Source organism: Pelobates fuscus, chromosome 2 (genome assembly GCF_036172605.1).
Source record: "Pelobates fuscus isolate aPelFus1 chromosome 2, aPelFus1.pri, whole genome shotgun sequence".
Lineage (NCBI taxonomy): Eukaryota > Metazoa > Chordata > Amphibia > Anura > Pelobatidae > Pelobates > Pelobates fuscus.
The window spans coordinates 56,654,052-56,677,315 of NC_086318.1; the positions used below are offsets into that span (position 1 = coordinate 56,654,052).

Genomic DNA, 23,264 nt, shown 5'->3' on the forward strand with positions numbered 1-23,264 from the left:
AATTTCAGCACGTTTGGCCTAAAAGTTGAAATTCCCTTTACATTCCAGGACATACTTGAAAACCGAGATAAATGTCAATGTATCCATCCTGGTACAATATTGTATAAATAAATACATTTCGGACAATTCACACTTTTGAAAACCTCTAGATCAGGGGTCCTCAAACTCCGGCCCCCCAGATGTTGCTGAACTACAACTTCCATGATTCTTTGAATTACATAGATAGCCAGAGAATCATGGGAGTTGTAGTTCAGCAACATTTGGGGGTCCGGAGTTTGAGGACCCCTGCTCTAGATTGTAAGCTCTTTTGAGCGGGGTTCTCGCCAACCTATTGTTCCTGTAACAATGTGTAACCGTCTCATTTATTGTTAAATTTCCGCCTTTTGTTATATTGTACAGCGCTGCGGAATAAGTTGCCGCTATATAAATTATTACTATTATTTATATAGCGCCATCAGATTATGTAGCGCTGTACAATGGATATAATGACGATAATACTTATAACCCAGAGACTGCAAACACAACTCCCACAATGCTTTGCTGTGGTTGGCCATTAGCTGTGTGTTTTACTGTAATGAACAGGCTGCTGGTGTTTAATAATGGGGGGGGTTACCTCTTGGGGTCTCCCACACTCAGCTCTGTGGCCCCTGGCCCTGCAGGAAGCCCAGGGGCCACGCCCAGCCTGGAGTAGCACACAGGGTGTGTGAGGAAAGACAACTCAGTAAAGGAGGGAGGGAAGGGGGAGAAGCTGCACATCGGTTGCCATGGCGACAGTGACGTCATACCACCCTGCATCTCATTGGAGGAAACCCCGTGGCTCAAGCCGCAGCCTACCGTTCAACCTAACCCTCCCTTCTCCCCCTCGAGCCGCTGCCCCGCCCCAAGCTCCCGCGCTCCATTCTGATTGGGTGAGCCGGGTGAAGGCGGCCGGAATTGGCGGGCGTCCCCCCGTGCTGTGATTGGCCGAGGCTTCTTAACGCCGCCCCCTCGCCAACGCCTGTGGTAGTCGGGTTAGGTTGAAGCGGGAGGGTTCCTTGTGAGCTGCGCCTCAGTCTCCGGGTTTTCTCTTGTCCTTCCTTTTTTTTCCCCCTTTCCTTCCTCCGCCGGCCAGCGGCTCGCACTGTGAGGAGGAGCGCACGGTGAGTCCCACGGCTTCATAGTCCATCCCGCCATACAGCCAGGGGGCCATGGCTGCCGCCGCCTCCACCGGGGCTCCGAGCGCTGCCATGGCCGCCGCCTCCCGATACACGGTGGGGGCCCCCCGCTGCGGTCCCTGCCCGGTGCCTGGCTCCCACACCAGCCTGTCGGATGGAGCAGCACGGGAACTACACTTCCCTTGATGCTTAGCGAGCCTCTCACACCCTGACCAATAGGCTGGCTGAGCATCATGGGAAACGTAGTCCTTCACAAGCTAAGGCTGAGCCTTTCTTGATTCGCTGCCATCCCAGCAAAGCATGGTGGGAGTTGTAGTTCTCCACCAGCTGGTTTCTCCCTCTGGCTGGCCTTGGAGTTGGCCCTCTTTGTGCACGGGGTGCTGGGAGAGATGCTGTAGGCATTTAATATTTGTCATTTGTGTGTGGTTTATTGAATTGTGCAATGTATTAGAGATCTGAAGCATGTGCGGCCAGAAGGTGGTTCTCTAGATATAAAACTACGACTCTCATGATCCTTTGCCATCGTCTTTCCATGGCTAAGCATCCTGGGAGTTGTAGTTACCTTTTTGGCCGTCCCTGGCCAAGGTCTAATTTTAGAGCTGCTCATTGGGTGTGAGGGGGTTGCTGCTGTTACTGCCTTGTTCACTGCCAGTTTTTATGTATGTATGTATGACCAGCTTGTCGAAATATTTAGTATGCATTAACATTTATTTTCATTGTCTATATTAATTGAACTTCGACAAATATTTAAAATACCAATTAGTTTAACATTACAGCTGGCAGATTTTGCTGCACTTTATGCTAGTACAGTGTAAAAATGAATTGTCTGACAAGCTGCTGCGGTTTAATTACGCAATGAGTTTTGTTCTCCTTTAATCTATATCTGTATGCAGATACACTTTATCCTTTTAACATTCCAGGTAGTATGGGTGGCTGTCCCCAGGGCAACTGCATGTCATGCCATTATTCAAGGCACATCTGTAGCTGAACTGCTATCATTGGGCACACAATGTAATATTTCTCATCGGTCTGTCAAAATGTATGTCTAACGTGTGGAGCCTTACCAGGATATGAACTGTATTAAACCTTGACGGCATCATTCGATGTCTGCGTGCAGTCACTAGCCAGTTATATCTGGCATTGTGAAAGTGACCTTTCTGCTGTCATTCCTAGATCCATAGTCTGAATTGCCCCCTCCATGTGTTAAATCCCCTACCAGGCTTTATTCTAATATTTTTTTATTTTATATTTTTTTTGTGACAATTATCTCTCATGGCTTTGTATAGTAGCTTACAGCTTGCGTGTTGTAATACCAGCCCATGAGCTGCATGGAAGCCCAGTACAAGCATTTGTGATCTGCAATAAATGGGTTAAATGCAGCATGGTATAGGATTTTGTGATTTGACTGGTTATGTTGCAGTGCTGGGAAACCAGGCTCCCCTGAGGGGAGGGAGTAGAGGAGGGAGAGGCAGTCAGGGCGGGGATGATCCATGCAGCCTGGAGACAAAAGGCAGGGCAGCCAGATATGTTTCTTCTCCTCCCCCAGCTTGATTTCCGAGGCCCTCCCTTTTCACTTACTCATCCTTTAACTCCTTAGCTGTTGGCAGGTAGGCAGTTAGTACCTTGACATCTGTATGATTATTCTGTGTTGGGTTTGTTTCAAATCTCTTTGTAAGTATCTCCTAGTTTTTATGCTGGGTTATTTTAATCAGCTGCTCTCCTGTTTCCCTTGACTCCCAACATTTTAAAACCTGGTCATTTAATGTCTCTTCTCTAATGTCAGGGTCACTACATCCTTTTTAAGATTCCTGTAATCCATAACTGGACATGTTTGCTTAGGAATAAAGTCCCTATCTCGGCTGTTGCCTACAGTGTTTTTTTGGATTTTGTATTTAGCCTTTTTACTTGACATTATGTGGTATAGGCAATTGGTAATAAAGAATAGTAAAACGGATGCTTTCCAAAACTTGCCGAATATAGATACCTGACTTTTTTTTGTCTCCCTACATGGTAACTATTCCAGATAAATTTCACTCCAATTTTTTTTTGTCTCCTTGTACTGGTAACATCACTCACAAATGTATAAGTCGTTGATATAAATTACACTTGTTCGGTCTATGAACTCCCCTGTGGAGGAATATCCTACATATTGCCCTGTCGATGGTTATAAGCAGGGTTATAAATGGTGCATAATATATTAAACAATGCCTTGCATCAACTGCAGTGCCCATCAAAGTGTAGCCAACTGTGAGGTTCAGATAAGTATATCTTAAACTGGGCATTTTTTCTAATACCCATAGGTGTTAAATTATTTCTTCTATTGGAAGAGTACCTTGTTGTCCACTGCAAAAATGCTTTTTACAAAGTATGTAGGAGAAATTAGGCAATTTAAGCCATTATGTTCTATGTAAAACTAAGCAGAAGATGATGCTCTGGATTAGTAATCAAAAATTTGTTTCCCCAAAAGACAGTTTTTATTAAGATGGTTTGCCATCTATCCTGGTCCTACTGGATGCCTGGTCTCCACTGAAGTAGAATTTGCTAAATCTGGCTATGCTAAGAGCAACTCGCTGTTCTTAGCCAATGAATTTGATTACATATGCATCAGAATTTGCACAAAATGGATATTTGCATGACTTGACATTAATCTGACACTCCAGTGACACTGCTGGGGATGGAGTTACATCTCTAGCAGCAAATGGGCAAAACATGGTATGTGCAGGATTTCAAAGCTGCACAAAGACTCCAGACACTGAGACTACTTTAAATGACTGCAGTGATCCTGGTCCCTGAAGTAACTTGATCTGTTTATATTAGGTGTTATTGTACTTTGTGGCCTACAATGGGTTTGTTTTAAATTTGTATTGAGGGAGGAATTCCTAAAATGCCATAGGAGATTTTGAACTGTATCTTATTCTGTAGAATGTTATATATGGTTCTAAAATTTATATTCTATTTTCTACAGGTATTGGCTGTCGATCTGTATTTATATCCAACTAGTTGACCACCTTTTAGCTCCTCTCCCACTTTTTTTCTTAATCACTCCATCTCACACGAAAGCCATGACAGACAAAACCGAGCTTATCCAGAAGGCCAAGCTGGCTGAACAGGCTGAACGCTATGACGATATGGCTGCCAACATGAAGGCAGTGACAGAATTTGGTACTGAGCTGTCCAATGAAGAAAGGAACCTTCTATCTGTTGCCTACAAGAATGTGGTGGGTGCAAGGAGGTCAGCCTGGAGAGTAATTTCCAGTATTGAGCAGAAGACAGAGGGCTCAGACAAGAAGCTGGAGATGGTTAAAGAATACAAAGAAAAAGTAGAGTGCGAGCTCAAGGATATCTGCAAGGCTGTTCTGGTAAGTTTCTCTACCCAGCTATTAAAATGGCCAATTGCTTAAATTTAGCATTGACAAATGAAAATTAATCTGCTGGTTTAACATACTCTAGCTACCTGGCTTTGGCTGTCACCCATAGCCAAACCTCCTGAATGTGGTCTCATGCAGGAGAATTTGGATTGCCCTATAAAGCAAAGCAGGGCCATACAGGTCAGTTCTCACTGGGTAAAAGCATCAAGTGTGGCCCTCAGTCCCTGGTGGTTTATTCTACTGATACACCAGACTTCTCCTGCAGGAGAGACTATTGTCCCTGGTGGGACCCAGGTGCGTTATCAAACCTGTACAAAAAGTTTGTTCTGTTAATGTGAGATAGTGCTAGGTCACTCCTGCAGCCATAACATTATGGCCGGATGTAATTTTATGTCTTTAATAGTAGAACTGGTCAATTTCTGGCTGATTCTGTTTAAGAGATCAAAAGGCCGACTGTAGACTCTTGCATTAGAAGTCATACCTTTTCAGAATCCAGTTGCTGATATCCTTGTGTATGTCAGTTAGAATGGCTGCCAAATACTTCTCAAAGTTCAGCCTTCCTTAAAGGGACACTCCAGGCACCCAGACCACTTCTGCCCATTGGAGTGGTCTGGGTGCCAACTCCCACTACCCTTAACCCTGCAAGTGTAATTATTGCAGTTTTTTTTTATATAAACTGCAATAATTGCCTTGCAGGGTTAACTCCACCTCTAGTGGCTGTCTACTAGACAGCCACTAGAGGTCACTCCCTCCTTCATAGCACAGAAAACCTGTGCTAGAGCATCGCTGGACGTCTTAACGCTGTGAGGACCTCCAGCGTCGCTCAATTTCTTATAGGAAAGCATTGAAACGCATTTTCAATGCTTTCCTATGGGGAGCTCTAATGCGCATGCACGGCGTTTTCACCCCTTCAGCTACCGGGGGGTTTGAGGGAGAGGGGACCTGCAATGCCAGGAAAACTGATTGCTTTCCTGGCACTGGAGTTTCCCTTTAATGTCTGCAATAAGGTTTGTTGGGTGGCCAGCAATACATTGACAAAAGCTTTTACCACTAGTGGCAAGGATGGCAAACAGACACTGAACACAAACTCAGTGGTTCTTGTCTTTTACTGCATTTGTAAGAATCCTAACTTCCAAGGTGACATGGGTTCTACTTGATTAGTAAGACCCTTCCATGCCAGACATACTTTGCTTTCACTTTATGTGGAATAAAGCTATATGTAGGTAGTATTACCTCTCGGCCTTTAGTATGGCTATCTGTCCTGTAGATTGGAACCTTCATATCCCAGAAACACCTGTTTAACCCCTTAAAGGGAAACTCCAGTGCCAGGAAAACGATCCGTTTTCCCTGCACTGGAGGGTCCCTCACCCTCCCACCCACCAATCCCCAGGTACTGAAGGGGTGAAAACCCCTTAAGTCACTTACCTGAGGCAGCGGCGATGTCGACCGAGGAGACCTAATGCGCATGCGCGGCAATGCCACGCATTACGTCTCCCCATAGGAAAGCATTGAAAACGAATTTCAATGCTTTCCTATGGGAATTTGAGCGACGCTGGAGATCCTCACACAGCGTGAGGATGTCCAGCGACGCTCTAGCACAGGTGTCTAATAGACAGCCACTAGAGGTGGAGTTAACCCTGCAAGGTAATTATTGCAGTTTATAGAAAACTGCAATAATTACACTTGCAGGGTTAGGAGTAGTGGGAGTTGGCACCCAGACCACTCCAATGAGCAGAAGTGGTCTGGGTGCCTGGAGTGTCCCTTTAAGGACCAAACTTCTGGAATAAAAGGGAATCATGAAATGTCACACATGCAGTGTCCTTAAGGGGTTAATGGTTGTGTATGGGATAAGATCACTCCGTTGATATTCCTTAATGGAATCTTTCGTTGTCCAGGAAGGACTTGTCTGAAGCTCGTGTTGGCTTCTCAACCTGTGCAACATTGGGAACTTTGCAGAAGGATGTTCGTGTCCCCTATAACAATCCCCCAATGTACCGACATTCCAGAATTGGTTACCCAGTTTTGTCCCTGTGGGAATGACAGACCTGAACACTGATGTGCTGTTCAGACTGGGCTCAGAACCACTTATCTATTCTGCAGACCAACAGAACGGGCAATTTTGACTTTCCATTTAGTAAATCTGCTATGAAAGTAATTATATATTTTCTTCTTTCTAACTCTTAAACTGTTGGATTTGTTTTCCCACTGTGGTTTCAATGTTTGGTGTTAAGAATATCATGGGTATCTAATTCACTCAGGCAGGTGAAGTTGATACAGTTGCATGGCAACATTCACATACCAGCAACATTCCTCTAGTGCAGAGTTTCCCAATTGGTGTTCCGTGAGAACACAATTGGGGTTCTACCGTGAATTGCCACATTCAAGATGGCCGCCGCTCCCTGCTGATCCCAGGTCTGAAACAGCAGTTAAAAGATTGCAAGACTGCTGTTATGCCCGCACCGTCATCCACTCTGTGATAGAGTGGAAGCATTCAGGCAGACACTCGGCTCACAATATTGTCCATAGGAGAGTATTTCTCTTTACATTATTTTTCAGTGCAGTGTTATTCATACAAACTGATTTAAACAGAACAGTAGGAATGAGTCAGAAATACTGCACTTTTTTTTCTCTGTAAAAAAGTAAATCCGGCATATATAACACGTAAAATAGTATGGCATGGAAAGTGAGAGGATTTCTTCTACGGCATTTATTGATAACTGTCCTTTAGAGGAGTGCCCATTGTGGCATATGGGGATAGGTTTATTTAATTTTTTTTTGTAGATTGTGCTAAGTTTGCAGCTATAAACAAATTACTGGGTTGGGCTTACATAAAGTTATTTGTAAGCGCTTTATAAGAAACAGCATCCAATGTGATGTTGGTATACAATGTCAAAGGGTTCCATGGGAAAAATTAATTGTGAACCCTTGCTCTAGTGTCATCTTTATGAAAATAAAGATACTCCTACAAATTAACCTATTGCTGTACTGTTAAGCTGATGCTTATGACTTGCAAGAGATAGTAAAGGCAAATTACATTTTTGAGCTCATTGAACTGGCTTCTGTAGTTATAGTAAACCTTTGTTTGCCTAGCATGTACTTGTTTGTGTTGTGCATTGAATTGGCAAAGGTTTGCTTCTTCACTGGAAATATGTTCAATTGCGTTGAGCACCCAATTTGGCTTTCTAATAGTCACTAGGGGTGTTGGGATTGAAAAAAAATGAAAATAGTGCTTTCTAAAACTGCAGTTTTCAATGAAAGGATGTAGGATCCCTGCACCAAAATAAAGATGCCATAATTTGTGCCCACTGTCCCTTTTTAAACGAGCAGTTTAATTGTAAATGGGTCTTGCCAAGTAAGAAATGGCCCCATAAAAATGCATAGCACCAAAGGGTCCTTGCCTCATAACTGTTAAAATACACTGTAGCTGTTATAGTTATGTATCTCTCTCAACATTATGATGGATTCCCTGTCCATTGTGACCAGTGTCTGCAAAATGGCTGGTTTTACAGCTTTTTAGCATTCTGAAATACTTGCAAAGCAGAGTAAGAGTCTAAGGCTCCCTTTTCTAATGTATGTGAATAGGTGGGGTTTTTATATAGCCTTATACGGTATACAATTATTAAAAGACATGCATTATTGTATGCACTTGAACTTAAAGCAGAGTAACTCAAGAAAGCTTGTTACAGTAGATGGTTATTCCGATAAAGGAAATGCAAGATACTGCTGCAATAAATACAGCTTGCATCTGCATTATTTGGCTAATGTAGCTTTTACAGAGCTCTGTGTAGAAATATTGATTTAGATACTAATCATTCCTTGATAAACCGCCCAAGCCTGCATTACATGTCTGTTCCCTGTGGGTTAAATTCCTGGGTCTAGCAGCCGTGGAAATTAAGAGTGTCCTCACGTGCTATGCTGCAAAAGCACAATCCTCTCTTCGGTACTTTGTTCACTGAAAGTGGGAATATGAGGGGTCCTGGTCAAATGCAGCTATAGCTTTAGAATATAACCTTTTATGGAATTTTAAAACTACGAGAACTGAAGCAAATTATAATTGACTTTACTAATTATGCATAAAACAAACATTTGACTTCAGATGCCAGTTCCAAAAACTATGCAGTTTTCAGTGTCAAAAGAAATTTGCACTAAATGTTAGTTTTCTTTATTACATTTTTAGAACCAGAAGTCTGTCATTGAGTGCTTTTTTTTCAGTCAACTAGATTTCATTATACTCCGAAAATTCTGTAATCCTCTTGCTACTTTTGCCCATGTGGTGATTTTCATTGTAGTAGGGGACTTTGATTGGTGTTTGTAGTGTAGTACTTCTAGGGAGCTTTTGGTTTTCAGCATATAACTGACTTGTTTAAATTTTTTTGTCCAATCCTTAAGACCGTTAAAATTATAATATAGCTTTTTAAAATAAACGCTTTTATTCTTTGTCTGCTTATCTTCTCCCCTTCCCTGCAATATTTGTGTTGTACTTTGCTGCATTGTGCAGGAGTGGCGCCATTCAGACTTGCTGGATCAATAGTCATTGGAGCTGCATAAATCCTGTCTCTACTGCAGTAGCAAACATGCTGCAGATATACAAAGTCTTCAGACACTGCAAACGTCTGGCATGTGCTAAAACAGCAGTTTATTTTTAAGCTGCTCTAGCAGTGCAGATTGCTTTTGCTGATTCTTCTTCCATCAGAAACCAGGATATTATAGTGAAAATTAGCATCAACATTGCTTGGGTTAGGACATCATTGCAAAGTTATTAATATCTAACCAGCCTTTTTAATAGACTGCATCATGTTAGTATTTAAATCTACACAAGTGGCCCAGGCCACAGATGTGGCAACAAACTTCACGATTTTATTAGCCTGCAATGTTCTAAATTAGTGCTTCTCCCACTGACGTATGCTGGAGGGGGATGCTGAGCTACCATACCTGTACCTGGGGACATACCTGCATATGTGGTGGGAGTGCCCACACGTAAGATTCTGGAAGGCTATTAAAGACCTATTGACCCAGGTGTTTTCCAGAGCTCCAGACCTAGACCCTTCAGTATTTCTACTGAATAGATACATTGATGGATGGTCCAGAAGAGAACAAACACCGATACATAAAATTAAATTAGCCGCACGAAGGGCAATAGCATACACTTGGCTAAAACAAGTTGCCACACATAGCAAGCGTGAAGGCTAGAATCAAAGATCCATTTGATGGATGACCTGACTTCTAGAGTGCGGGGAACCACTAGGGCTTTTCAAAAACTATGGGAACCATGGGACAATCCTCTGGGCACTTAACAGTGGAGGGGAAGACAGTCTCATCCGTCCCCTGGATTACGCAGCATTGCAGGACAGTTCTTGTGGCCTGCTGCCCCTACCAGGATTTGGACCCTCCCTCGCGCCCCCTCTCCCCCGCTCTCACACTACTTCTTTCCTTTTTTTCTTATGCTCTCTCCTAAATCGACCAATTCTGGGACAATGCAAGCATACTTGGAATTCTTATAACGTACAAATGTTCCATGAGAACTTGTGAAGATATATACTACTTTGAAGACCAATGTCTTGGCTCACAATGATACTGCAAACCTTGTAAAGATACTTTGACATACTTTGTCTAGTATGTTTCTGTTAAAATGTGTAATTGTATCATGCCATGACAATACTTGTGCATTTATGTAATATATTTTGAGTCTGTTTTGGCTCCTTATGCTTACGAATGCTTTCTGCACAATGAAAATGTTTTAAAAAAAGTTTCTCTACTGGTGTACCTAAAGCCATCTAAGAGTACCACACATAATGACTTTAGGGATGTAATAAGTTGGAATGCCTCCATTAAAGCGACTGTCAGTCCTAACTTTCCTTTCTCTAGACTCCTACTTTCTTCCTCTCTCCAAATGTTTTCTTCCTTCCTGATCCTCTTTATAAAATATGCAAAATAACTGCACCTAACCAATAGTTGCAAAGTAAGGGCTGCTTTCTCATATTTTTCCTACTTTTGACAAATGGTAGAGCTTAAAGGACCACTCTAGTGCCAGGAAAGCATACTCGTTTTCCTGGCACTAGAGTGCCCTGAGGGTGCCCCCACCCTCAGGGACCCACTCCCGCCCGGCTCTGGAAAGGGGAAAGGGGTAAAAACTTACCTTTTTCCAGCGCTGGGCGGGGAGCTCTCCTCCTCCTCTCCGCCTCCGTTCCTCCCCGTCGGCTGAATGCACACGCGCGGCAATAGCTGCGCGCGCATTCAGCCGGTCACATAGGAAAGCATTCATAATGCTTTCCTATGGACGCTTGCGTGCTCTCACTGTGATTTTCAGTGAGAATCACGCAAGCGCCTCTAGCGGCTGTCAATGAGACAGCCACTAGAGAATTAGGGGGAAGGCTTAACTAATTGATAAACATAGCAGTTTCTCTGAAACTGCTATGTTTATAAAACAATTAGTTAACCCTAGCTGGACCTGGCACCCAGACCACTTCATTAAGCTGAAGTGGTCTGGGTGCCTAGAGTGGTCCTTTAACGCAGGGGTAGGCAACCTTTTAGCAGCACTGTGCCGAAATAGGATTGTGATGTAGTGTTGTGTTGGTTGCCATATTCTGCTTGTTATTTATACTGTAGTTGATTTTGTATTGTTTGTGCATATGAGCTTTTGTATATGTTCATTAGTAGTTTGTAGTATAGTGTATGGGCGCTACTTGTGGAAGTGTGGGTGTGGAGATGGATATGTCACATAGTGTTTGATGTGTGGGGCTGTTTGGGGTATTTTATGTGAGAGGCTGCATGTGGGGTTGTGTGCATATGTGGATTGTCATTGGTGTTGAGTTTGTGCGGATTGTTTGTGTGGGCTATTCATATTTGTATGAGTTATTATGCAGCACTGTGGGTGGGGACCAGGCTGGCCAGGTACATGTCAAGGACAGGAGCTGCAACAGCAGCTGTGAGCTGCTCTATTCCAGTGTGGATTCCTATTCACAAGTGCTGGAATTAAGTGATCTGAGATCACTTCCTCTATGTGCTGCAATGCATAAATTGAGTTTTTCCCTTCACCTTTTTATATTGGCAGATATCGGAAGTATCCCTGGGACTCCTTATAGGCCAGAGCCTGTTTGGCTCTAGCAGCCTTGAGTGCCATGCAAAGGCACCTTCAGACCTGTGCATGGCATTTCAATTTCTATCAGCGTGCTACAGATAAATGCAATATATGTACAGAACTGACATGAGCCCACCGCAGACTATTAAAAATATCTTTCAAGCAGAAGCTGCATATACATATTTCATATCACTTAAGTGATCATGGTGGTTGGAGTAACTCTTTAAAGAGGAATGGCAATTTCCTCAATTCTAGTATAATTTAGATGCTAAGTTAATTGTATGCCATGCTAAAATAATTGTAAAATTCTCTCATCTTTTCATTTGCATGCAAGTATTCAAATGAGTTAACATTTGCAGTGTTTTTTGTTTTACACTTGCCTCAACTGTTTTCTTTACCCTAGTAAAGACTGGAATGTCATTTATGATGGATTAGGTCCCTTATTTTTGTAATGACTGGCTGTAGCTGTCGGAAAACTGTCAGTGTTTTTTTTTTTTTTTTTTTAATCAAATTAGTATCTTGGGTTAGTACAGATGCCAAATAGCACATTCCATTAACTGGTTCCAAGTCAAATGTTAATGAAACCAAGCCAGAGAGACTGTCTAGTGTTAATAAATCGGAGCAGTATGGTACATCATAAAGACTTGCGTATGGATCCTTTAAAGGGACACTATATGCACGCAGACCACTTCAGCTCATTGAAGTGGTTTGGGTGCAATGTCCCAGTCTCACTTATTCCTGCAATGTAAACCATGTCATACAGCTTTGGTTTCCTTACTTATGCTGGATGTCATCACGCTCTACATGAGGACATCCGGTGTCCATTATATCCCCATAGGAATGCATGGAAGCAGTGCTTTGCTTTACTTTGTGGGAGGGTCTAATGTGCTTGTCACACATGTGCATTAGCCCCGTTGGCTGCTGTCGGAGGAGGTGGAGCGCCAGTGTCTCTGGTAAGGTTTTTTTTTTAACCCTCGACAATGCAGTGACGGGTTGGGGGGCTGCAGATGTAACTAGTATGGGGGGCTGCAGATGTAACTAGTATAAGGAACATTACTTTGTATTTCTTACACTATAGAATCACTTTAGGATCTTTTTTTTTTATCAGTTTGACACCAATTAGTCTGAGTGGTGGAAAGCTAATGGCGTCCTAGCAGGGGTAACTTTTTGATTCTTGGTGTCATTTTTAAATATTCAAATATAATATATAAATATTCAGTTTGTCTGTGCAGTGCTATGGCATGTTATATGAAAAGTATACAGGTAATGGTCAGTATTGGTGTATTGGTAGATCTGTCAAATACAGTTTTTGTTTTTATTTTGTTTTTTCTTAAATGCAAGGATCCATTGCTAACAGTTTAGATAATGGTTCTGACATGGCACATACTTTAATTCTAGTAAAATGCCACCTGGTCAGTGTCTGTGTGGAGTGAATCAGGGTGTAACTTAATGTGGTTTGCTCATCCCATGGACTCTCCATGGTCTAAAGACAAGACTTTAGTAGATATTCCCTCAATAGAATCACAAAAGCTTTTTTAATTTATTTTTTGCTGATATATCTAAAACCAGCTCCCAAAGCTGGACTGAATCCTCCCTTTTATTCCTCAGATCAGACTTCCCAATGAAGCTCAATGAGAAGTCTTTGCAAGGCAGGTGCTCTGAGCAATTACTTTCTGGTTTGTTTAGCTCAGTGGAGCTAAACTCAAAAGGAAGTTACTGTTCTATCAAATCTCTCCCTACCCTTGTCACTTCCAATGATTGAAATCAGCTGGATCCTGTGCTGCACATACATGCTAGCACTCCTGCTACTTCTCCACAGCAAGGTCCTGGATGGTAAGTAAAGCTAGTTTTACGTTTTCATTGTAGTTAGTGCATTCACTAAGCTTAGGACATGGGACATTTAGGGTTGGGTGAGGGTTAAAAGTAGACTTGGGTAAGTTATTTTAACCTGTGATCTTATTCTAACCCTTGGGGTAAGGGTTAAAATAGTGTTAAAAATCACGATTTATAGATATTCCCCTAATGTGAAATATTACTATTACAAAACAAAAAATATTACTAAACAAAAAAAAATCCCTAACCCTAATTTGAACCCCAACATTAACCCTAAAGGTCCCATGCCCTAAGCTTGGTGAATGCACTAACTACAATGAAAGTGTAAAACTAGCTACTTACCTTCCAGGACCTTGCTGTGGAGGAGTAGCAGGAGTGCTAGCAGGCATGTGCAGCAAAGAATCCAGCTGATTTCCCTCACCGGAAGTGACCGGGGTAGGATTTTCACGGGTAGGGAAATTTGATAGAATACCAGATGTCTGACACCCAGAAGGTGTCTTTTCAGGTTAATTTATCAATGACATTAAAATTTCCACTTTTTGTAGATTGGAAAAGACTCTTCACACGTATAGCATTTCGCAAACTAAAGTACCGGAGTATTCCTTTAAACGCAGCACTTGTAGTGAAGCTGGGAACACCTACTCACCTGCAGTTACTATATTTTGACATGCTGCTATTTTCAGTGATAGGGACTGAATTTTATATAGTGCAGCCTAGTTCTGGATGACAACTTGTTTAGCAGTATATCTAAGGACTCCTATAAAGTACATCCCCTTTTTTTTTTTTTTTTCAATCATCTTGTACTTGACCTATTCATGTTGTGTAGACTTTCCAAATGTAAAGGTAAATGCTACTCAAATCTTTACTGTATTCCTAATGCTATAGTTGCCTAGTCAGAGTAGCATTGGGAACATGATGCGAAAGTATTCAATCACATGCTTCTCATAGGAAAGCATGGAATTCAATGCTCTCCTATGAACTGCGATTGACGTCCTTATGGACGTCAAACATCCCATGACAGTTTATTCTGTTACGGCACAAGAGCCTCTAGTGGCTGTCAGTGTAACAAGATAGAAGTGTGCTTGACACTTTAAGGTAAACATTGCTGTTTCTTCCAAAGGCAAGATCTTTCAAGAAGTCTAAAACTATAGAGCCACGGCACAAAGATCACTTTAATGAGATATGGTTTGGGTACATTTGGTGCTCTTTAAAGCCTACTTATAGACTAGATTAATGCCTCCTGATCAGCCCTCTGTTTATTATCCTTATACTTGGACTAATGGGTATAGTTGTCAGTTTGTGTCCGTTACAAATTCTAGACTTAATGGTCATTACTTCGCCTTACTAGTTTGTGGTGATTGGCCACAATATATTCTGGTTTTCTTGGAAAAATATATATACAAAATGGGTAGTTTAATGATTCTGCTAATGTACATAAGCAGAAATCCTTAAACTACCCATTTTGTATATATCTATGCTGTATGGTTATCATATGGAAGATAACCTTGGGAGGCTGTGTACTTAAGTTTTTGTATTTTATTTGCACATTCACTTAGAAATTACACGTCAATTTGCAGTCTCTTTTGAGATTTCATAGAAAAATGACTTGTGGTAAATTAATTGCTTCTTTATAAAGTAATCTGGGCCATTTCAATGAGTCTTTCCAGTGACATCGAAAGACCGATATGAGCTTAGTTAGGGCTGTTGGGGACCTTTAAAAAGTGGGGTTAAACATTGACATATGCTTGTACGAATATCTGCTAGAGGTTGTCCCTTCATTTTAAAACTGAGGGAGACCAACCTTTAAATATTTAAGTTCTCTCCCTTTTCCTCCAGCACAAGACAAGACATTCCAGTGCTTTTGAAGTCTGAGATGAGACCACAGAAAATACCTCTTTATCCTGGTCTTTGGGGTCTGAGCTTATTATATAATTGTCCTGCAGGGATTTATTGGATATTTTTGCTCAATCCTCTGTAATAGTTCCACGGATCAGATACTATTTGGGTTTATGAAGGAAGATGTACCATGTGATTGGTCTAATGACTGAATGCACTAGTTTGTGGATTGAGCTTTCTGTGCTGACCAATAAAGTGGGGACCTGCATGGTGTATATGTGGAGAGTGGCATGGACATAAGGAGATTGTATAGGCTTCTTCTGGAACAGTTCATTAAAGCAACACTCTAGTATCGGGGGCACAAATGTGTATTCCTGACCTAATGTTAAAACACTAGCCCCCACTTTGCTCCCTAAATATCATAAAATCTTACATTCATTTGCTGAAATCAGAAGTGACTGTCTTGGCCATAGGAAAGCATTGGATTGGCTGTGATTGCCAAGGAGGTGTACCGGGGACGGAGTCAAATGCCACCTGGCCAATCAGCATCTCATCAGATGCATTGAATCTGAGGAAAGTTTAGGGTCTCCATGCAGAGGGTGGAGGCACTGAATGTCAGTGCGGCACTGCCCCAGGAAGTACCTCATCTATAATGTAAATACTGCCCTTTCCCTGAAAAGACAGTGTTTAACTGCAAGAAGCCTGAAGGGACTGACTATACTCATGAGCTGTAGCTGTCCTGTTGACTATAGTGTACCTTTAAGACTCCTAGCTTCTGGAAGTTGTAACTGGATTGTCCATGTCACCTAGACAGACTCCTAAGTAAAGGGTTTTGTCAAATCCTGTAATACAATTTTTTTTTTTTTTTAAATGATCACCTAGTGCATAACCTTTCATGTCCCTTCTCTTCAAGCAGATGTCAAGCCTATTTTTGTTGAAGGTCTTTTGATTCATAAGAAAGTAATTTGTGGAACTTATCATTAGTGCTGCTCTGAATAGCAAAGTATACTTTCACACCATGCACATGAACCAGCTGATTCTTTTCAGTATTACAATCTGTCTCTGTCAATTGTTCATGGAAGACCTGTATTTGAAGTAGAATTCATTGTTATGGACCAAAACCAGAAAATGGGCGGAAAACCTTTTAGATTAACCAACTATAGATATGCCTAGTTCTAGCTGTCACATTTGCATAAACAGTTTCTCTTTAAATTGTCAATTTCCAGTTCTGCTAACATTTTAAAGTTAATTTTAAGAACTCAGTGCTCAGTCAATAAGCTGTGCCTGGGCTCCTTGGAAGCTTCTAGCTCTATTGGAGATGGTGACTGCCTGGTTAACCCAAAGTAATTATCAAATCTTGTAATGGTTAATGGCTGAGTGCCAGGACACTCCTGACATCATAACCACTTCAGATCGCTTTAGTGTTTGATGCTTGGAGTGTTCCCAGAATTTACACTTTTGGTACATTTTACTCCTAAATCAGGACCCACTTTAAACACTGATCATTTTAATTAAAGCAAATTATTAAAGCTTAAATTCCATGTACTCAATGTAACCTGCAACTGTGTACTTTGTGAGGAAGCTTGCAGGTTTCACTGCAAAACACTCTGCAGTTATATGCCTAGGACCCTATTGCACTATATGCAAATAGTGTGGTGCTTGGAATGACCCTGTACACTACAGTAATGTGTGTCCCATGCAGTCTTAATCATGGGCATTTAGAGCTCAGTCTAGTAATCTGATACTCCAGAAACTGCATGGTGAAAGACTATATTGAGTTTTAGTGTCTTCAGTTTAAAACTCTCAAACCAGACCTGTCCTTTCAAAGTGTTTTGTAATTTACCACAACATTATGGCTAAATACCAGTCAGGTTAAAAGAAACACTAGTTTTTGGGAAATTACAAAAAATATTTTTATTTTGTTTTTGAAAACTGACTAAATATATTCAGGCTTGTGGGTGGAGTGGGGAGCTTTTTTCTTTTCTTTTTTTTTTTTTTATGCAATTGTAATTTCTTAACTTTTAAATGTATTCAAAATGTAGTCCTTGTCACCACAACCCAGTTCAGTCCATGCACAGCCTGGCCAGACATTGCAGTCAGCATGATAACCATGGCTGGCTGGAAACTGGAGTAACTAAATGTTTTCTACATTTTGCCTTATATTCACACCTCAAAAAAAGTTGTGCAGGTTAAAGTAAACAAACTTTGAAAATCCTGTGAGACCGTTGCCCTTTAATAATGCAGGGCTGCAGATGCCAATTGTGGTGCTCGTGTTATGCCGGCGAGCGTCAGCTGAGGATTCTCATACCAAAATATGTGCAGTGGACGTTAGCCAGCCTGGAACTCTTGTCGAAACAAGTAGATACACATCCAGCAGCAATATAAAATCTCAGTACATGCAGAGTTTCAAACTGAAATGCTTCAGACACTGATGCTGTCGTGTTTGGAGTAACACTTGTGTTCTATTTTTCTTCACATCACAAATAGATTTGGGAAAATATAAGGATAAGTAAACCTAAAAGTTCTGTGAAATGGTTTCCTCTAAGTGCTCTCCCTGGAAAGTTTGACTGTTTCTAACCCCTAGTCTCCATTCTGTAGCTCACAATGAGCCATTCAGAGACACAAATGTTAATCTCAGATGATTAACTGTTTACTGTGTTTCAAGTGAATTCTTCCAGGCCAACTGTATCTGCAGGAACTAGCATATAAAATCATTACATTCTGACTCATTTGTAGCACTTTAGATGGTTACAGACAATGCCCAAGCTTTTAATGAGTCAACTAGCTAATATTGTGAACCCTTCCTGGGCTGAATATTTAGAGACTAATGAAATTCCTCAGAATAAGGCTTATCCTGCTTCGTCTGGTTGTGGCCAGGACATTCACCCATAGCTTTCTATTGTGATTGTTCTGATCGTACTTCAATATTGTATTGAGTCCTCGAGATTCATGGATCCCAGGCTGTTGAACTGTTAACTGTAATTTTTAGTAGTAATGAAAGTTGCATGCAAGTCTTACAAAAACATGGCTTTACCACAGTCTAAATTTATTGAAAATAATAGTTAAAAATGTATTGTGCCTTTTTTGGGGTTTTGCAATTCTTGCAAATGAATACTCTACCTCTGCATTATTTTCTCCACCTGGTATGGTTAATTTCTGAACATTTAATTACATACAGTGGGACTACTTCTCAAGCATATTGCACATTCCTCCTCTCATTGCTAGGGATACCATAATGCAAATTGAATCTTTAATTGGTTTCAGAAATATATATTCCACACTTGGGTTTTCTTTTAAACGTGCAGTGCATAACCATAAACTAGTTAATCTTAAGTTATTTGTGTTGCTAGTTTTGTTTATCAATTGTTAAGATCACTGCTGTTTACTTTAACTTGAAGCCATTTTAATGTAACATTTTTCTAAATTGTTTTTAGGAATTGCTTGATGGGTTTTTAATACGCACATCCAGCCAGGCAGAGAGCAAAGTTTTTTACCTGAAAATGAAGGGAGACTACTACCGGTACCTTGCTGAGGTGGCTACTGGAGATGACAGAACCAGTAAGTATTGAACATGGTCTTTAATATGTTGGTGATCCACTCCAGTACATGGCATAGGAATATTGGTAGACCCTGGTGTAACTGATGAATGCATTAGTATAGTGAGCTGTTGGTTTCAAAGGAGCCTACAGACACAGGAGGCAATCTAAATGGTATTCTGGTCTGTTTGTATGCATAGATCTTGTGGAAACTACTTCAAACACTAAGTTTGTAAGACTAAATTTGCTTATTTGAACACTTCAGTGAGTCATGCGGCTGTGCACAATGCGGGGGCCTGTAACTTTCTTGCTCTGCTCCCTCGTGCACCTTGCAGTGGTGCTAGGGTATGTCACTCCAACCCGGATCACTATATAGCATGCGAGGGAGCAGTGCAAGAACATCTTGAAGATTATAGCAACTCCACTCTTCCCTAGGGGAAGGATCCACTCCAGTTTTCCCAAAGGTAGAGGCTGGGTGAACTTTAAAATAAAACAATTTGTCAGTGTTGGAGTATTGGTGTTTTAAGTAAAAAAAAAATACAAGTCCTATTCAAGGCCACAAGAAGCCAGAATCGAAAAACTAATACATTGAGTACATATCTGATGTGAGATGTTTTATGTGCTTTTTATCCCCCCACCCCAGTCTAACTACAGCTGGTCATGCCTCCATAGCAGAGATGATCAGCCAATCCAGTTCTTCCCTATTGGGAGGCTATTGTACATGCAGCATCTTCTCATAGATACATTGAATCAGTGCAGCTATATGGTAAACATTCAGCATATCCATGCAGAGTGGAGAATCTGAACATGTATACTGTACACTGTGCAGCCCTGGACTGGTAAAAGCCTTAAGTGGTAGAGGTGTTACGAAGCAGAAATGTCAACACGGCCTCTTCTATGAAAAAGCTGTTTACGTTAAAGCCTTCTGGGACAGGCTACAGACACTAGAAACACTACATTTAAGTGGTAGTGGTTCTTGTGACTAGTCTGGAAGTGTCTTGTTTGCAATTATCCCCATCTTTCAGGTTTCCAAAGTTTCACAGCTCACTGTTTCTTCCCACAAGGTCTTGCCTCCTATATGATTTAACAGATGCTTTCCACTTATCACTTCTCCCCAGCTGTAATTTCTGGTGCTGTACATCATTCTCTAAAGCCATATACCTTCACAACCTAGCTAGTTGTATACTACTTTTTAGTAGTGTGGTGCAGGGACTTTTTTTTTTTCCAACCATTGTTCATTTTAAGGTCAATAGGTTAGTTTTATAGGTATGTGAATATTGTCAAACATTTGTAAAACTCATAGCTGATCACTTCGTTCTGTAGTAACATTTTTGTAATTTTCCATAGCCGCAATAAAGAATTCCCAAGATTCCTACCAGGAGGCATTTGAAATCAGCAAGAAGGACATGCAGCCAACACATCCAATTCGCCTGGGCTTGGCTCTGAATTTCTCTGTATTCTACTATGAGATCCTTAATAGCCCAGAAAAAGCATGTCAGCTGGCCAAAGCCGTGAGTAAAAGTAGCAGTTTATAAGGAAACATTAAAAAAGCAGATTGACACAAAGCTTGTTTATAAAACATTGGTTTTCTTGTGGAAAGCACATGCCTGTCTCAGCACAATACATAATTTTGTATTCTTACCAAACACAGAAACCAGTCTGCCATGTTTAGTTCGAGATCCTTAATACAACTAATGGTTAATTTGAAACTTTTTGCGGAGTAACTTGGTTTTTCAGGAATATACAAAACAAACTTGTCAATTTTCATTGAGACTTTGATTTTAAGGTAATATATTCTTTTTATGCAGGCATTTGATGATGCTATTGCAGAGCTTGATACCCTGAATGAAGAATCCTACAAAGACAGTACGCTCATCATGCAGTTGCTTAGAGACAACCTAACAGTAAGTATCTGCTTTAAGTTGATAGGGTTGCTCACGAGGCACAGATTAAAATATGTAACCATGAAATGTCTTCAGAATAGACAATAAAACCGTACTGGGGATGAGAATGGGCTTTTACATGTTAACGTTATTCAAAACACTCCTAGCACAAGCACTACATACTACCATTCTAAACCGGTTTGACTACTTACAATGGGATGGTGGATGGTCCCAGGGCACTTCTGGCACCATAACCACTAGTGGTTATGGTACTTGGATGTTCTAATTGTCTTTACTTCAAAATTCTATTGTGATTCCCTGGCGTCTCATAGAATGTATCGTGAAAACTGCTAATCACTCAAAGATCCCTTAATGATATGCTTGCAGTCTTTGTAAAAATGATTTTTTTTGTTAATGTGCTTAGATAGCATGACTTCAATGTCTTCCAAAGCTATAAATGAAATTGTATCTTCAACCAGTGCAATAATGTTAGCCAAATACATAGCTTTGTATAGAAGCCTGTTTCATGTTAATAATTGCCCCTATCCCTGTAGTCAATGGGAGATGTAAACTCAAATTGATCAAATAAATTGGATAGATTACAAAGGATATTGTGGTTAAATGAGGCAAAATTTCTCAAACATAATTTGGCTAGATCACCCCTTAACACTTCGGCAGAGTTGCTGTACACATGGAATTGTGCTGTATTCAAATTTAAATAGAACAAATGGAATTGTATATTACTTTTCTTTGTAGTTATGGACATCTGATACTGCAGGAGAAGAGAATGATGCTGTAGAGCAAAGCGAAAACAACTAATCCGCTGGCACATCTTTATCCCTGAAGGACCCTTTTTACACGTCTCCATTCCTTATTGCTCCACGTGGATTTCCTATAGCAAAGAAAGTCCATCCATCTGTAATGGAAATCAAGTTTATAGTCTTTTCACACTGCAGCTTTGGGGAAACTCCATTCCTTAAATTTTTTTTTTTTGTTCCCCTCCCTTTTTTTAATTTGTCTTTGTCAAATTTTCTGGTGTGCGGTTACTGCTGTAGAAAAGTATTAATGGTTTCACTCATGTAAAAATTAATAAAAAATGCACATAAGTAATTTCCAGACACTTATGTAGAGGACTTTAAAGCCTATCTGGTATTTAAATAAAAAAGAAGAAAAATTGGAACCACCAGTTTCTGCAACTGACTTTTTTCTTTTTTTGTATTATAATGTAAAATGTATGAAACAAATGTAGTAAACAACTGCAACCAACCTTCATTCCCCTCCCTACATATTGCATTTTGTTTTTGTTTGTTTCCAAATACACACATTTAAGTCATCACTGTGCCCAGTTTTATTTGTTTCTTATAAAACGATGTCCGTGTTCTGGTGTATTTTGGGGTACTTAATATTTTTCAAATTCGGGTGCTTCTTGTATAACCAGATTGCTGCTGGCAGGGCTTGTTTATATACATGTCTGGCGGCTATATGGTTATCGTATCAAAGGCTGCTCGTGTAGTTTTGTGGACATTTCTAACACCTTGTCTTTTTTAATTTTCTCCTATTTTTGGGGTTTTGTTTTGCTGCTGTTTGACAACCTCTGCCTCCAATAAATCATTACACTCCTGGTTTTGGTGTCATTGTGGTTACTTAAGGTATATTGAGTAAACAATGTCATTAAAATTGTAATTTGTAAGGCTGCTGAGTAGAATTTCATCTGATATCAGATTACCATGGGTGAGTTGGTCCCAAGTGGATTAAGGTTTTTACTTTTTTTTAAGCTAAACTGTTTACTGTGTACTTTTAAGAATTATTCAGTTTAGAATTTTTGTTATAAAGTCTTTTGAAAAGACCCCACAGGTAAATTACAGGCAAAGCAATTTACTTGGGCACAGAGTAAAAGGCATTTGATTAATGTGTACCAGCTGAAACACAGTTGCGCACAAGTCTAGTATTTATAGATTTGTCAAGGTGTTAGCTCGGAGTCAAGATAAGGGCTTATCTGTTCCAGAATAATTATTTCTACAAACTGCACCTTTTGTACCTGTATGGGGTAGAGAATGAGATTAGGAGTGTTTTTCCTCCAATGCACGGTGTACTTAGAATGTACTGTATTGTGATTTCATTAACTAAATCCAATACACATCTGAAAAACAAAAAAGCTAGCGTTTCATGTCACAAGTTGTAGGTGCTGTTCAATGTATGTTAAAGTTCCGTAAAAATTTACCAGCTTTTAAAGTGGCAACACTTTGCAGGGCTTTACAAATTTTATAGTGAGAATATTAGTTTATTGACAGAAAAAAAAATGACAACAGATACAAGATGTAGCTCTTGTATCAAATGTACATGAAGGCGTCTTCATCAGATAGCATCCATTCAAATGCTAAGTTTGTAGTCTACTCCACCTACCTTAATCCTCAGATTGTCTGCTCATTTGAGCAGCACCTTCACTTCTAAATATCCCAATTTAATTATTGTAAAGTGCTTCCAAATTGATCCTATATAAAGGATATTACTGCTATGTAACACAAGCGGTTTAGGCTAAAAGATGCTTAAAGAAAACGATTAAGGTTATAGCATTT

The 23,264-nt window shown here is 40.5% G+C and overlaps 1 protein-coding gene across 1 annotated transcript; it reads left to right on the forward strand.

Annotated features, from left to right (window-relative positions):
• Window positions 1–988: 988 nt before the first annotated feature.
• On the forward strand, window positions 989–22,311 carry YWHAQ (tyrosine 3-monooxygenase/tryptophan 5-monooxygenase activation protein theta). The gene is made up of 6 exons (XM_063442185.1): window positions 989–1,139; window positions 4,120–4,513; window positions 18,704–18,827; window positions 20,153–20,316; window positions 20,614–20,709; window positions 21,445–22,311. The coding sequence occupies exons 2-6, from the start codon at window positions 4,217–4,219 to the stop codon at window positions 21,505–21,507; spliced, it is 744 nt and encodes a 247-aa protein (XP_063298255.1). The 5' UTR covers window positions 989–1,139; window positions 4,120–4,216; the 3' UTR covers window positions 21,508–22,311.
• The last annotated feature ends 953 nt before the right edge of the window (window positions 22,312–23,264 follow it).

What these genes read in the sequence shown, in the direction of transcription:
- YWHAQ (XM_063442185.1), top strand. Translation starts at nt 4,217, where the DNA reads ATGACAGACAAAACCGAGCTTATCCAGAAGGCCAAGCTGGCTGAACAG. An exon ending in TACTGGAGATGACAGAACCA is followed by an intron (nt 18,828 to 20,152) that starts GTAAGTATTGAA and finishes AATTTTCCATAG; the next exon opens with CCGCAATAAAGAATTCCCAA. An exon ending in TGCTTAGAGACAACCTAACA is followed by an intron (nt 20,710 to 21,444) that starts GTAAGTATCTGC and finishes TTTTCTTTGTAG; the next exon opens with TTATGGACATCTGATACTGC.